Genomic DNA, 15,502 nt, shown 5'->3' on the forward strand with positions numbered 1-15,502 from the left:
CACTCAGATGAATGATGAGACTCAGGAGAGTCGTTTGGAGGATCTGTCTCCAAATCAGCTGAGATAACAGAACCTCAAAGAAATCTGGCATTTGGGCATATCTGGCAGGACCTCTATCAACCTCACAAAACTTGAGTTAGTAGAAAGGTATTTCTTTCTCAGAGGACAATAAGGAATGAATTGTTAAGCACAGACTCACCGCAAAAGATCTATAAAAGGATAGTAACCAAGTAAGGACACAGACTGCCAAAACTCATGGTGACAAACAAAGAAATAATTATAAATAAAGAATGATCAGAGAAAACAAGATTCCCCCCCACTGTGTCACAATGCAGCTGTCAGACATTCTCTAGAGATACATGCATCAGAAGACTTGCCTTAGGTAGAATTATGATTTAGCAAAACAGAGACAATAACAGATTAAAACTTTAATTTAAAACTTTGCCAACAAAATGTGATTACAAAAAGGGAAATTATCTGTACAAAATAAGAAAGGAGGTACTCATTTAGCAAGAGATTGCCATTGTCAGTGTACACTAGAGGACAAACAGTGCTTCAGGTCAAGTGACAAGCGAGAAATGAATAAAGTGAATTTATAATATGGAATTCTGTAGTGAATCTTCCATACCAGCAATGTAAATTGACTTGAAGCAGCTCAGAAGCAAACCGGGACTCATCAGAAGTGTATCTTCCTTGCAAATCCCTTTCCTCTTAATTTACAGAAGGAGGATGCACTACAGCTGAAGACAGTGCAACGCACAGGGCCAGGACAATGACTTTTGCCATGCTTCCTCCCAGTCGTGCCCCCTTTATGGCCTTCTGTAAGAAGATGTGCAATTTGAGTGTACCAGAATTTAAGCTGAGTCACAACCTACTGCAGTTAGCTCCTGACTCAAAAAGACAAAGTATCAGCTTGGAGACAGTGATGTGATTATTATGACTAAGAACATCAGCTGCATCATGACTCCTATAAAACTGATGGCTCTGAAACTTTTGAAGTTAGCATCAAATAACAGCTGTTGGTCAACAACAGATTCGTATTTACAACACTGCAGTACTCTTTCCCGCCCACCACTGTACCTAAAGACAGAGACAAGAGCATCTTTAAAACTTACAACTGAATAGGCAAAAATGGCAGGTGATTTCCAAACTCCAAAGTTCCTGTAAAATCGAAGCACATACTCTTATCACTTCTCTACATTTGCCCACATGCCTGATCAACAAAAGGGAGTTGCAATAAAATAATGGAGCATGCATATTTCTCAGGCAAGCTGGCTGAAATCTTCTAACCAGTTTCATATCAAATAGTATTTACAAGTTTATCAACCTTCATAATCCAGGTTTAGTAAAGGGGGGAAAAAAAACAAGTAATAAAAATGTTTTGGCCCAGATTCACATCACTTACTTGTAGATACCTGAGATATGTAAGCTGGAGCAGAACAGCCTTCTGTGCCCTACCTACCCAATAAAATGAAAAACGCTAAAAGTCTTTGGAAGTTCAATGACTTCAATCTCATCCTAGAAGAGTGACAGTACTTCTTTTTCTCCACTATAGGAAAAAAAAAAAGACGACAACTATATTCCAACTTATGAGTCCTGGTTAAATTTAGCACAATTGCATTGCTAGCTTAAGTGTTATTCACTTGACCTTAAGCATTATTTTTTTTCCACTAACAGCTACGACCCAAGAACATTGTGGGATGCCTACTTTTTAAGAATCCTATGAGAGATGCACGAGTCCTCTTCACCACTGGAAAAACTGAGATAAGTAATGTTTGCTCAAATTCATAAGGTGAGAAAGTAGCTAGCCAGCATTACAGCTTCCTGGATCTTAGCCCTGTGCTTTGCCTACAGGAATACAGTATTAGGAAAACTGCTGTACAGAATCATTCCCTCTCTGTATCAAAAAGATTCACCACAAAAATTGAGATACTAATAAACAGTGTACACAGTTCCTCATTCAACAATGAAAGAATCCTGCAGTAAAAAAAAAAAAAAATCTATTATATCTTTAACCTGGAAAAGTTTATTTCCAGCTTTGATTCTTTGATGTCTTAAAGCTTCAAAGAGAAAGTTGCAGATTCAGTTATTATAAACATAATGCTGCAGTGAGTACCCTTTATATTAACCACAGTATGCTACATTTTCTAGTTGTAAGTTACTGTTTGTAATACCCAATTTTACAATCAAAACAGAAACCCAGAAGCCAAGAACTTAAAGATCTCAGGAAGAAAAAAAAAAAACCCAAACAATTCAGGCAGCTTCAGTTAAAACAGAGCAAGCCTTGGACATGCCATGAAAAATTAGAAATTTCAATTGTGTAAGTATCTGTTATTGCCATTTGAAATGAAAGCCCTCTTATTCCTAGTCTTGCACATCTCATGCTGTATCAGGTTGGACATATGCTGCATGACAAGAAAAAACTGCTCTCAAAAATACAGCTTATTAATGGAAATAAACATTTGCACTTTACCTTATGAATGCAGCACAAAAATATCACTTAATGTTTCCAAAGACCCCAGGACTTGAGCACAGCTATGGAAAAAAAAAAATCAACTTCCTGAACATTAGGGTTAGTTTGATCCATCTGTCATACACTGGATTCTTGACCAACAAAGCTTTTAACAGGCAAGATAGAACATCAGTATATTTTTCCATCACAGCACAGAACACGATGGCAAAAAATGGAAGCCTGTTGTGACAGACAGACAACACCGTACAAAGGCAGCTTATTTTTAATGGCAGAATCAAGTCTGACACTACTGGCTAGCCTGGAGTAAGATCTATGTTTTCCCTTCTGAACATTTTTCTTGAATTTCTTGCACCAGAAAAATTGTTCCAAAACAGTAAAATCCAACAGCACTACAGAGAGCTCAGTTCTTTAGCAAGCTCTGCACCAGGAAGGATCGATCCTACAAGCAAATAAAACCAAAGAGTTGCTGTTTCCCAAGGGCAGGAGGAGTTTTTTCACTGGTCACCTAGCCGGAAACCTTGACCCCAGTTGTGTCTTCCACCACCCTGCTGATCTTCTGCAGCTCTTCTCATGCTAGCAGGTGGGATACCAAACCCTGACACTCCTCCTCTCCTGTTCGGCAGCCAGCGGTACCTAGGACAAGCCAAAAGAGAGAGTTTGAGAAAGAGTTGTACCTTGGGAGTAATTACCAGAATACTTTCCTATGCACTCCTTTTACCTGCTAGGCTTTGCAATAAAACTAGCTTTTGAAAGCAGTACCTCACAGGATTCTTTTACTGTACTGAGGGCTTAAAATTGGTAATAGGAACTCTGGGGAACTGCACCTTTAGGATATGTTCATATATAATAATCCAAACAAAGGGAAAAGATGCATAGTACGAGCTGTCTCACTGTTGAGAATAAACACTGTGATATAAACTTGATTCCCTGAGCTCCTTCCCCATTTTTTTCCCCCTGAAGATGTAATAAAAAAATCCAAATTAATTCTGAGCATCTCTCTCTCCAAATGTTACAAAGCTACAATCTCACTGTTCTCTAAATAACCCTTCCTGAGGAACTGCAGACCAAAGGGACTAAGCACCTAGTTTGATTAAGTCAAAGTTTAAGTGACCTGGACAGCACGAACTGGGGCTGTAAGACCACATCATCCAACTCAGACTATCATTTAAATGGAATGACCTAAAATACAGCTTTTCTGCAGATGTCAATCCAGGGTGCTATCAACACAGAGCTGCTTCAGCTCTATAATAAATAGTTAGCTATAGCTTCTCTGAATCTCGTCCTGAATTTGACCAAGAGAATCTGAGGCCCAAACATAAAAACAGATCCCTTAAAAAATGATCCTGTATAATCTTCATTATAATGCTAAACATATCTGTAATTCATCACAGAATCTTTTTTTTTCCCCAAAACATTACAGTACAGAGGCAGCATTTATCCTTGGTTCACAATACTTCTATCTGTGCTTCTCAAATACAGAAAAAAAATTAAATACACATATGGAGAATCAACAAGATCGATAATAGTTTCAGAGCTGTTAGTACCTTGAAAAACATATTAAAGAAACATTTAGTCTTCTAATCTTCACAGTAAATTAGGTTGAGCATGAGAGTTTGCAAACACAAAGCTTCACTACTCTTTAAAACTTGCACAGGAGATGCAACTGTAATTCAACTTTGCATCTTCTAACTTTTTTATAGGACAAATCCTTAATTAACCACATCGCTACCCGAAGCTTGGTAGAGAAAGAATATTTACAGCTCAAATGGATGTCGTCACAAGGAATTGAAACTGCAGTCTTTGGCTTCTGATCTCAATATTTCAGTGCCAAAACAATGCATAAGTTACAAAAAGAGCACTTCAGAATCCAAGACTTAAATTATCAGCCAGGGTGACTGATACCAACTGCAGAGTAGATACATATAATGGTACCCAACAAATCTACAAGAGGTTTCTGTCATTATGTATTGCTTAACTGATAGTTACTGTAATGATACATGGAAATACAGAAAAAGGTTGTTCACAGGAAAAAATAATTTAAAAAGAATCTGATGGATACTGTTTGATAATTGGCAGGGAGGTTTCTTTACTACATTTTAATTCACTAGCAGAGGCATAGCTTTTCCTCTCACTCTCAAGAGTGGGTATAGAACACAAGCAATCCATTGGGAAAACAAAGAACACTGACCATCTACAAGAAAAAAAAAACATTTTTGATGACTCAATCTGCAAACAATAGCACAGCCACTAAATGCTGAAGCACGCTCATTTAACAAAATATTTTACACTTTGCAATCCCAGAAGATATATGTCCTTATGAACAATCCAGAAAACTGGCCCAAATAAACAGTGAGCTATAGTACAAAGTCAGCTTACAAGAACTGAGGGGTGGACAGAAAATTCCTTCCTCCCAGATCCATTGGATATTTAAACATTAGGAAGAAATACAGGTGTCCAACCAGATTTCCTATGAGCTCATTGATGACTCTGCAAGGAAAAAGAACAAGAACAGTTTCGCAGGCTGTTTTCCCCAGAAATAAATGAGTACTCATCTTCTGCCAGTTACTATTGTTCACCTGCCACAGGCACTGACAGGGCCATGAACCACAGAGATTTCCCTTCCCTCAGCATTTTGCAACCAGTTCTTTAGAAGGGCCAGCATTCAGCGCAATGCATCAACAGGCTGTTCCAGCCTCCCTTCCAAGTCTTCTCACAGACTGTACTGAAAATGCAATTAAATGCTTGTTTACTGCAGAGAATTAGACCGTATAGCCATTAGTGTCTAAAATAATAGTTGGTAGAGCTTGAGAAGCTATTGCTGTTTTTGCTGGACAACCTGTCTCCTGCTGTACTGTTTTGTTCCTAATTTTGCAGGAACGCTGCTGAATGGAGGCCCTTGAGTATTTTCTGTCATGCATAGAAACAGCAGGTATCTAACAGCAAGCAGCCTTCTCAAGTAACGGATGAGTCAGTAGGAGGCACAGCCAGAAAAGGGAATTGGGTTTTGCTGTATTCCCATCTCCTCCTTTTTATAAATCAACCATGCAACTTGCTGTTGTCACTGTGTTACAGCGGCACCACGTGGCCACAGTCAATACTGGGCACTAATAGGAAAGACTGCACAGAGAGACCTCTGCATCACTGTGTTTGCTCAGAGAAATGCTAAACAAGCCCACAGACACAAAAAGTGCTAATATGACACTCCACAGGCTTGCAATTGTCATTTCTCCGTGTTATGCATGCTGATAAAAGCAGCACATCAGATGAGATTCTGATGGAAAGAAGAAACACCACTTAAAACATTCAAATTAAGTTTGTTCCTAAAAATCAGCAGTAACGACTGGTCTTATAGGATGAAATCTTTCTTTACTGGGCATCATGCTTTCAGTAAGGAAATGGCCTAATGCACAGATCTACTAGACCAATCAAATTATTACTACTTTCTCCTCACCTACATTCTTTAGCTCTCATATCCACATCTCCACTTTGCATTATCTTAAACAATCACCATACACTGACCAGGATCAGACCAATTATACAGCTTTAAGCCTCTTATTTTAGTAATGCTGTAAAAGAAAGCTGTAAAAGACTTCATAACTTCAAATAGTCCTTATTTGTAAATACATACGATCCTCCAATGATGTAGTTGAAGCCCAGAATAACCCACGGAAGGTAACAGGCCTGAAAAAGAATAGAGATATACAAATTGAATGTGCAAGTGTGGAATTTGAACCTGCTTAAGATCCACTGCACTACTAAGTATGATTAGATTCTCAATGTTTTAGCCCTGCACAGATCTTGTTATATTAACTTAAGTAGATGATAACCAAAAAGGTGCTTACTCTAACCTGAGCAACCACTAATGTGTGAACAAATCATACTTGTTCTAATAATTTCAGGAGATACATCTTCTGCCATTTACATTCCATGCCCACATGAAACAAAGTCCTAATATTTCTGAATTTAAGAAGGTCTGGAAACAACAATCAAAAGAGTTTTCATCACAAGACCTGGCAGAAACAAACCAACCTGCACAATTTCAAAACATTTTCTCACTACTGTTCAGCTTTTAGTCAGTTTAATTATTTTTTTTTCCCCCACTCTTTTGTTCAGACCAATAAATTTCACTCAGTGTGGCTTTATTGAAGAGATGTCCTGACATCACATGGAAGACAATGAAGAGAACTGCCTTTGTTGCATTTCAAGGAATATATATCTTCATGAAAGCATAGGACATCCTTAATTGGAGAAAATACTTCCATTTTTTTCCCTCATTGCCTCTGTAAGCATATTCCAGGCAGAAACCTTTCCAATAATATGATTTACCTTAAATCTTGTTCCAAACCAAAATGATACAATCATGTCTCTGTTCAGCTGGGCCCACACATAAAGTACTGACATGATGAGTGGAATCATCAGCAACTGCAATGTTAAAAAGACAAAAAGTTACCATCAATTTCACAGAAGTCTGAGAAACAGACACCAGAAGCTCTAAGATTTAAAAGCATGATATATCAAGCCTTGAAAGATTGCCTCAGAATCTTCACCACGTGCCATGCATCTGTACACAAGATCAGAAAGCTAAGCAAGAGAACACAGTTATTCTCTTTTGCTGTGCTGGAAAATATTCTTAATGAAGACAAGGCCTCCATTAGGTTACAGTCTATGGCAGCTTTGGTGAGCATGTAAGCCCAAACAGGTGGTGCAATTCCTGATAAGGTACAAAATTACCAAGTCACATATTAAAAATAGGTTTACCCTGAGTGTCTGACCAAACACAATTACTTCTCCTCACTTCTAACACGTGCAGTCCATGCTTCACCACAGAACTGCAGAAACACACCAAAGGTATCTCAGGCTTTGAAACAGGGTAACAACAGCATCACAAGACCAAGACTTCAAAGCAACTAAGTGGAACATATAAGCACTGCTTCCAACTGCCTGGTACCCCACCTACAGCAATCAGCAACATTTGTGCCACAAACATCTCCATGTACAATCCAAGGCACCAACCCAAACACGTACTCATCTAAGACTACATTAACATGCCAGATGAAGGGCTTCTGCAACTAATTTCCAGTCCTGTGTCTCTCAGACCACCACTGAGTGGAGGTGTGCCAGCAAACCACGACTGCCAAGTACCACAGCCAGACATGGCAAAGTTACCTTGGTAGAGCTTTGAGTCAACCTCTGCTTCGTGTGAGGAGAGTATTTCAAATACGTACACAACTGTATGAGCTGATGGGATTATTTTTGGTGAAACAAATAGGATTTTATATTTCAGCTGTCTGCTGATTTCTAAACTGGAGAATGCACTATCAATAGTACAAAACAGCCTGAGTGATTGGAAGAGATGATAAAGCACATTCCTTCATGGGTGGTACGATTAACAGGTTCCACTGAAAGCAGCCTTCCCCAAGTTACAGCAGCACTTTGACTCTCCATATCAACCCCTTAAGTTCCTTATTTAAATGATTTTTATTTCACTGAAAAAACAGTTTCTGAATGTAACTGAAAGGCAGACCCAGTTGCCCTACTCTATAATCTCATTTTCCAAGCAAGCCACTCAACACAAGGAAAAACTCCATTTCTAATAAAAACACATTTATACCCCAAGCAATCTTCTTTTAAGCAATACTTTGAGCAGAGATTTTAAAAACATTTTAACTTTCTTTTTAAACAAAAAGATACAAATCATTGCAGTCAGTCTAAAATTTGTAAAACATGATTTCAGCATTCTTTTGTAATAAAAAAAAAAAAAATTGGATCCTTTCCTATGGCAAAAATAAATAAAACAAATTAAATGCAAAATCATTGACAGCCCTAAACTGAAGTCAATCCTGACTGCAAATGCACGATTGCTGCTGTCTATGAGAGGAGCTTAAGAAACAATCTAATACATGCTAAGGTAATCTTGTATAGAACTATGGATACTGGTGAGAGCTTTGGGTGACGGAAACAGAAATAAGATGAGGATAACAGCAAAGATGCTGAAGACATGCAGTTACCTGATACAGCTGCATTCAAAAAAATGTTTCTCTTATTCCCTCCATCTTAACATTTGGGCAGAAAAGAACTCCCTCACTGAAACTGGTTCTTCAGTCTATTTAATCATTCCTGTGAGCATTTTGCATTTCACAGTTCTGATATGAATCTGAAGCTACATTTTGCACAATAAAATCTACAGTCAGCAAATAAAATGAATGAATTTGAGAAGCCTAATTAACCTAGGAACTTCTTAGCTAGAAGAGTCAAAATACAGAAACACAATTCATTAGAGGAAACTGTATATATACAGTTTCCTCTGTATGAAACCTTGCGACTCCTTTAGTAAAGTGCAGATACTTCCTGACTGCCAGAGCTGATTCTCACTCCTTGACTCCAGAGTCAGGATCCAGGCTTGCAACGTTAGCTGAGGCTATCCTCAAGAACTCAAACTGAAAAAAACTAATACAAAGCCAATCTATTTTGACATAAGCTAAAGCTAAGTTGCTTTAGTTATGTTCTATGGTCATGTAGATAACATTCCTATGAGGTCAGTAAATAGCAAGAAAACTGAAGATTATTACCTAAAAAAGCTGTACTGCACTTACCTGCATGTCCATTGCCAAGCCAGTTATCTGTTATTTTATCATTAAGGAAAGAGCAGCAAAACCAGATAGACAAAAAGAAGCTATGAACAGAATGCATTTAACAGTTCACAAACACACAACATGGCACCAAGCTTTTGTAAGATCATGTATTCAGCTTGCTCCCTTACACCATGTATGGAACAAGCAGTTGGAATCTTTTAAAATGACCAGTCTGAAAGTCAAGCCACAAGTAGATTCATCTCATAGTTCACAGTCAGCAGACAACAACCACAATAAAGCAGATGGCTTTTCAGCAACACAGGTTGTTTTCCTAGTTACAGCTGTGGCTCAACAGGACTAGCAGGAATTTCCTCCATGCAGTGGAATGTGACTAGAGATGGTTAATCTATTGATAAAGGACATTTCTACACAATAGTTTTCCTGGCTGCATCTTGTTTACGTTGATGTCAATGTTCCCCCTTTCCTACATGTTGTGCTACTGCAAATTGCTTCAAGTAGTCTGGGAAAAGCACCAACAGAACAGGAATGGTTTCAAGGATGGAGGTTCCAAAACCTCACCATACAACCTCTGACATCTGATCAGTGTCACAGTAAAAAGGTTATTTCTTGCACCTAAATTGAATTTTCTCTTTCATTTTATGCCTGTTGTCTTTCTTCTCATCACCAAAGATGAGAGAAATCTGCCTTTTCCTTTATTCTGTCCCCCATCAGGTAGCTATCCATATGGATGAGAAACCCCTAAACCTTCTCTTCTGAGCTGAACAGTCCTAGCTCTCTCTGTTTCTCATGTGACAGATGCTCTTGTTCCTTAATCATCTTCACAGCTCTTCACTGGAGCTGCTCCAGTACATCCAAGTCTCTCTTGTACTGGAGAAGTACTGAAAGTTCTGCATCTCTCATAGCTGGGCTGCATGCAGCCCCTTAATCTTCCCACCAAACCTGAGCAAGAGCCTTTCCCCTGCTGGAAATGCACTGCTCAGTGCAGCCCAGGAGGTGCTCAGCTACAAGGGCATGTTCCCAGCTCACAGTCAAACTGATGACAAACTTGTGTCAGTACATACATTAGCATTCTCCCTGTTACCCTTCCTAGAAGAGAGAAGTGTATCTGCAAACATTTCTACATTTTAAAACTTAGTTGCTAAGAGCTGGTCTTCGAAACAGAAATCAGAGAACCAAAATACTCTAGAAGATGAACAGAAGGATACAACAATGCAGATCCAGTTAAACAGAAGCATGAACATGTAATCTGCTGGTCTTCCATCAAAAGCCCCTGTAAACAGAAAGAATTGTTAGGGTTGGTACAAAGTCATAAGAAATTACAATTCTACCTTTAAAAGTCTTAAGAAATCTTCAACTCATAAGAGTTATTCTACATACCATCAGTGGCTTATAATTTTTAGTTTTTAATTTTTAAAAGTCTTAGCACAACAATAGGAAACAGAACAACAATAGAAAGATGTACTTACACAGCAAAAGCACAAATGCAAAGTTTAACAACCAAGTCACGTGAAAACCAGCCCTTACTTAAGCAAATCATGTCCTCCTTATATCACTAAGACATTTTTACACTTCAAAAAGTTACTATACTACGACAGACATTACACATGCATTCGGTTCCTTTTTCCAAGCAGAAACACTTACCTAATTTCCCATTTCAAATGGGTGTCAACATTTTCCAGGGCAAAAAAAAAAAAAAAAAAAGAACCAACAAACAAACCAAAACAGCAACATCTCCTGCAGACAATATAAAATTAAATTATCTTTAGATGCCCCGATGAGCTTATGACCTGGCAGAGAGAGGAGTTAAAAACACAAAACCCCCATGTCTGGTAAGATACTGGCAGAGACCTCAGCATCTGAGCTAGATTCCTATCCACCTTTGGCAAAAAATATCTGGGAATACTGCTGACACAGACCCATAACCCAGTAGCAAACAGTTCATCACAAGCTGATTTCACAGAATCACAGAAACACCAAGGTTGGAAAAGACCTACAAGACCGTCCAGTCCAACCATCCACCTATCACCAATAGTTCTCACTATACCATGTCCCTCAACACAAAATCCAAACGTTCCTTGAACACCTCCAGGGCCGGTGACTCCACCATCTCCCTGGGCAGCACATTCCAGTGCCTGACACCCTTTCAGAGAAGTAATATTTCCTAACGTCCAGCCTAAATCTCCCCTGGCGCAGCTTGAAGCCATTCCCTCTAGTCCTATCACCAGTTACACAAGAGAAGAGGCCGACGCCCAGCTCACTATAACCTCCCTTCAGGTAGTTATAGAGAGCAATAAGATCTCCCCTGAGCCTCCTCTTCTCCAAACTGAACAATCCCAGCTTCTTCAGTTGCTCTTCATAAGGCCTGTGCTCCAAAACCCCTCACCAGCTTTGCTGTCCTTTGAACCCCCTCCAGAGCCTCAATGTCTTTCTTGCAGTGATGGGCCCAAAACTGGACACAGAACTCAAGGTGCGGCCTCAACCAGAGCTGAATACAGGGGGACAGTCACTTCCCTGTTCCTGCTGGCAATACTATTCCTGATGCAAGCCAGGATGCCATTGGCCTTTTTGGCCACCTGGGCACATTGCTGGCTCACATTCAGCCAAGCATCAATCAATACCCCAGGCCCATTTCCTCTACACAATCTTCCAGCCACTCCGCCCCAAGCCTGCAGCGTTGCCTGGGGTTGCTGTGGCCAAAGTGCAGGACCCGGCATTTGGCCTTGCTGAACCTCATCCCATTGGCTTCAGCCCAGCTATCCAGTCTGTCCAGATCCCTCTGTAGGATCTCGCTACCCCCATGAAGATCCACACTTCCAGCCAACTTGGTGTCATCTGCAAACTTACTGAGGGTGCACTCAATGCCCTCATCCAGGTCATCAGTAAAGATATTGAAGAGGACAGGCTCCAGTACCAACCCCTGGGGAACACCACTCACAACCAGATTTACACACTAAACTTTTGACTTTTGATTTACACACTAAAACATCAAAAAGGACAGAGTGCCACTGCTTAGTCTTAGCACTTTGTGGCTTCCTACATCTGTCTCACATTATTCAAGCTTAGCCATGCATGTTACACAACAGGTGGGAAAGAAGAAAGAAAAACCTTTAAAAAACTATTTGGGTAGGTTTTATATTTGAAGAACAAAATAAAGCTGAATTTTCCCCTCATTGTTGCCATACAACAAGCCAGTGAAGTGCTGCAGGCTCACAATCCCATCATTTATAGTACTGTGAACTCTCTATATTCCCATTATGGTTTCTCTGATTAAATTTGTCATGTTCTTCTCCAAACAAAACAAAAAACACATCAATCTCATTTCCCTCAGGAAGCTAAACATCAGCTTGTTAGGAAGACAAGTACAATATAAAACCACATGGATTTTTCTCCCCCAGTTAAATCTCCTCCCCTTTAACTTTGAAGTTACTATGCAACATCTGCATACGCTCAAAACTCATATACAGCCCTGAAAATAATAATCTTCATTCCTCAGTTTCACTGAGCAAGGAAAGAGATCTATGCCAATGTCAACCTGTAAACATATTACCAGGAATTTACACACTTCCCACTATCAGAAGTGCAAAAGGATCCAAGAATTTTTTGTAGAAAAGAAAGACTGACATAATAAAGAACTTTATACCAAAAAAATTACTGTTAAAATATGGTGAAGTGCTTTCTTTCACATGGCACCACAGCTGACTTCCCAGTTTCAAAATACAGGTATGTAGTGCAGGTATGTAAATTTATTGTTGAAATATCTGACTTCCTTCCAGGAGACTTCTGCCACAGCACAACTAGCATATGTATATTTTTTAGAATATGCCCAAGCAGTGATGTCTTATAATTCCCCTATATTCATCATGAATTCTCATTCCATATAGCTTTGCACAACTGAATGTCATAACTGTCCTTATTCACTTACAAGCATGTGTTTATAACCTTCCACCAACAGACGAGGAACCATTTCTAGTTACTAAACTACTTCTACTTACTTTAGTTAAGCAAACAACCAAATACAATATGGCACCAAGCCTACACTTCTTTAATCCCTGTTATTCTTCTTGTGACTTAAAAGGTACCCCACAAGATTCTCTGTAAGACAGATTGATGGCTGAGCTCCCCACAGCAGGTTTTCCCTAATCCGCCCCCCCATCTTGCAGTGCATTTCCACTTCAACCATCAGCTTTGGGACTCCATTAGTACTACACTGAAATCTCTGCTCAAAAAGGCTTTTAGGATTTTTGGTTTTGTAAGTGCTTTCATTATTTAATTGGAATAATTATTGTCTAGCTTTAACAAACTACACAATACAAAAAAAGAAGATCCATTTGAAGCTACCTTCTAGCCTCCCCCCCCCCCCCCCTCCCCCAGGCAAATTAGTATGATTCTTTTTTTCCATTGTCTGATCTGCCTTCTCGTCTCAAAAACCAACTCATTCCTTAACTTCTCACGTTTCTATTTGACAGAAAAATACACTTCATTTGTAGAGGACCTCTCTCAATTTGGAATACCCTACAGAAGAACACAGGTAAGACTTTTTATCTTTAAAAAAGAGAAAAAGCAGCATCATTATTTTCTCAGGAAGGATAGCTGTTATTACATACGCTGTATCACACTTTCATATTAAAAGGCATCAGACATAAGGAAACAGAAGTAAAACTATCTTTTAGTCTCTCTTTCACTTCCTGACACCTGACAACTAGAAGCACCAGGTCATCCTGCAGAAAGGATCCTAACTGAACAGGTTCCCTGCCCCAAAGAAGCAGTTACAAACTTTTCAGAGCAGTTTCTCCTTTGACTGACATAAGAGGGCACAGACATGAGCCCTACTGCTCAGTTCTTTCTGAACCAGCCACACTTCCATTACCCCCAAACAGTCCCAGCAGGAGCTCTGTCTGGCAGTGCTAGGATTCCATTAACTCTAGACAGTTTATCATTTACATACAACTTAATGGAAAATGTACCTGTTTCTAAACGTGATGAATATTGATACAGGAAATACAAATTCACCAAGTAGAGAAAACCTGTTCCAGGTCCCACTGGAAAGAAGAAAGTTGCCGTTATTGGCCGCCAGATCTGTACGGAGCAAAGAAAAGGACATTTATACACTGCAGAATGAGATCATACACAAAGATTATTAGCTTTCACTTGCTAACAATTAACTGGAAGATTAAGAACTAGATTAAAAATAGCCCAAGTATCACCTACCACTGCTACAGCAGCCTCAACAGTTGCTTCTTAATTTGATAAGCAAATCTATTAAGATTACAAGAGAAATCCCACACAACTTTCCCAAGCACTTCCATCACACCCACACAGCACCGAGCCTTCACCGCAGCGCAGAAGGGATCTGCTTGCAGGGATCAGACCCCATTTTAAAAGAGGTACAAAACCCACTCTGACCTGTTGCACAAAAGGAGGAGCTCCCACAGCAACCTTCAGTGTGCATCTGCAGACAGCACAAGGTGCTGGAGCATTTGTGAGGCTCTTGAGAGTCTCTCAACCATCAGTAACGGGCACAGCTAAGTGCAGAGCAGCACACAGCCAGGACAGAAAGTGTCTGCCCATCTTCAATGGGCATAAACATCTTCAGTGGGCAGTGTTTACACCAGACAGCGAGTCAGAATGCTGAGCATCACGTTTCCATTTGTAGAAATGCAGAAAAACCACAATTTGAGGTATTAACTTTTGTGGACAGCAGGTGAAGCAAACAGAGACAGCTGTTCTGCTTTTCACTAGAGCTACAACGCGGCCACGTAACAGAAGTGCAAAGGCACCTCCTCAACTGAAACCACGAAGATGAGGCCACGGAGTTATGCCAACCCTAGGCTCCGCGGCCTTCCTGCCTACACAGGGTGCCAGGGGGCCCGTGTCACCTTTCTGGCCGCACTACCCATCGCGGGGCGCGGTTCACAGCGGGGCGCAGGCCAGGGCAGCAAGGCACGGCCGCCTTCCTGCTGCGAGGAGCTCCGCCCGCAGCCCCGCACTACAGCTCCCAGCATGCCGCGCGCGCTCAGCCCAGGCTAGCCGCGGCGACGGCGCCGCGGGGCACGCCGGGACTGGTAGTGCGGCCCGTACCTGGAAGCGGTTGATGAAAGCGTCGGGCCAAAGGAAGAGGTAGACGGGGCTGACGAGGCCCAGCTTGCCGATGAGCGGCACCGCGATGGAGCCGGCGAACCAGTAGCGGGTGATGAGCGGAATGCTCCGGAACCAGTCCCCCAGGTCCGACATGTCGCCGTCACCGCCGAGGACTCGCAGGAACCGACGGCTGAGGGAGAGGCGAAAGCAGCGCCGGAAGGGCACGGCCCCGAGCCAGACGTGGCGCCGCCGAGTTCGACAGAGTCGCTCACTTCCGGCCCCGCCCCCGGCTGCCGTGAGAACTACAGCTCCCGGCATGCCTCGCGCTCGGATCGGGCCGATCCATTTCACGCTGGAG

The 15,502-nt window shown here is 40.9% G+C and overlaps 1 protein-coding gene across 1 annotated transcript; it reads right to left on the reverse strand.

Annotated features, from left to right (window-relative positions):
- Positions 1 to 413: 413 nt before the first annotated feature.
- On the reverse strand, positions 414 to 15,408 carry DERL1 (derlin 1). The gene is made up of 8 exons (XM_031591182.2): positions 15,145 to 15,408; positions 14,031 to 14,142; positions 10,272 to 10,336; positions 9,067 to 9,093; positions 6,800 to 6,895; positions 6,102 to 6,154; positions 4,850 to 4,960; positions 414 to 3,106 (listed from the first exon to the last, which is right to left on the reverse strand). Exons 1-8 carry the CDS (start codon positions 15,295 to 15,297, stop codon positions 2,968 to 2,970), a joined length of 756 nt encoding a protein of 251 aa, XP_031447042.1. The 5' UTR covers positions 15,298 to 15,408; the 3' UTR covers positions 414 to 2,967.
- Between the last annotated feature and the right edge of the window lie 94 nt (positions 15,409 to 15,502).

Source organism: Phasianus colchicus, chromosome 3 (assembly GCF_987193195.1).
Source record: "Phasianus colchicus chromosome 3, bPhaCol1.hap1.1, whole genome shotgun sequence".
NCBI classification, from domain to species: domain Eukaryota; kingdom Metazoa; phylum Chordata; class Aves; order Galliformes; family Phasianidae; genus Phasianus; species Phasianus colchicus.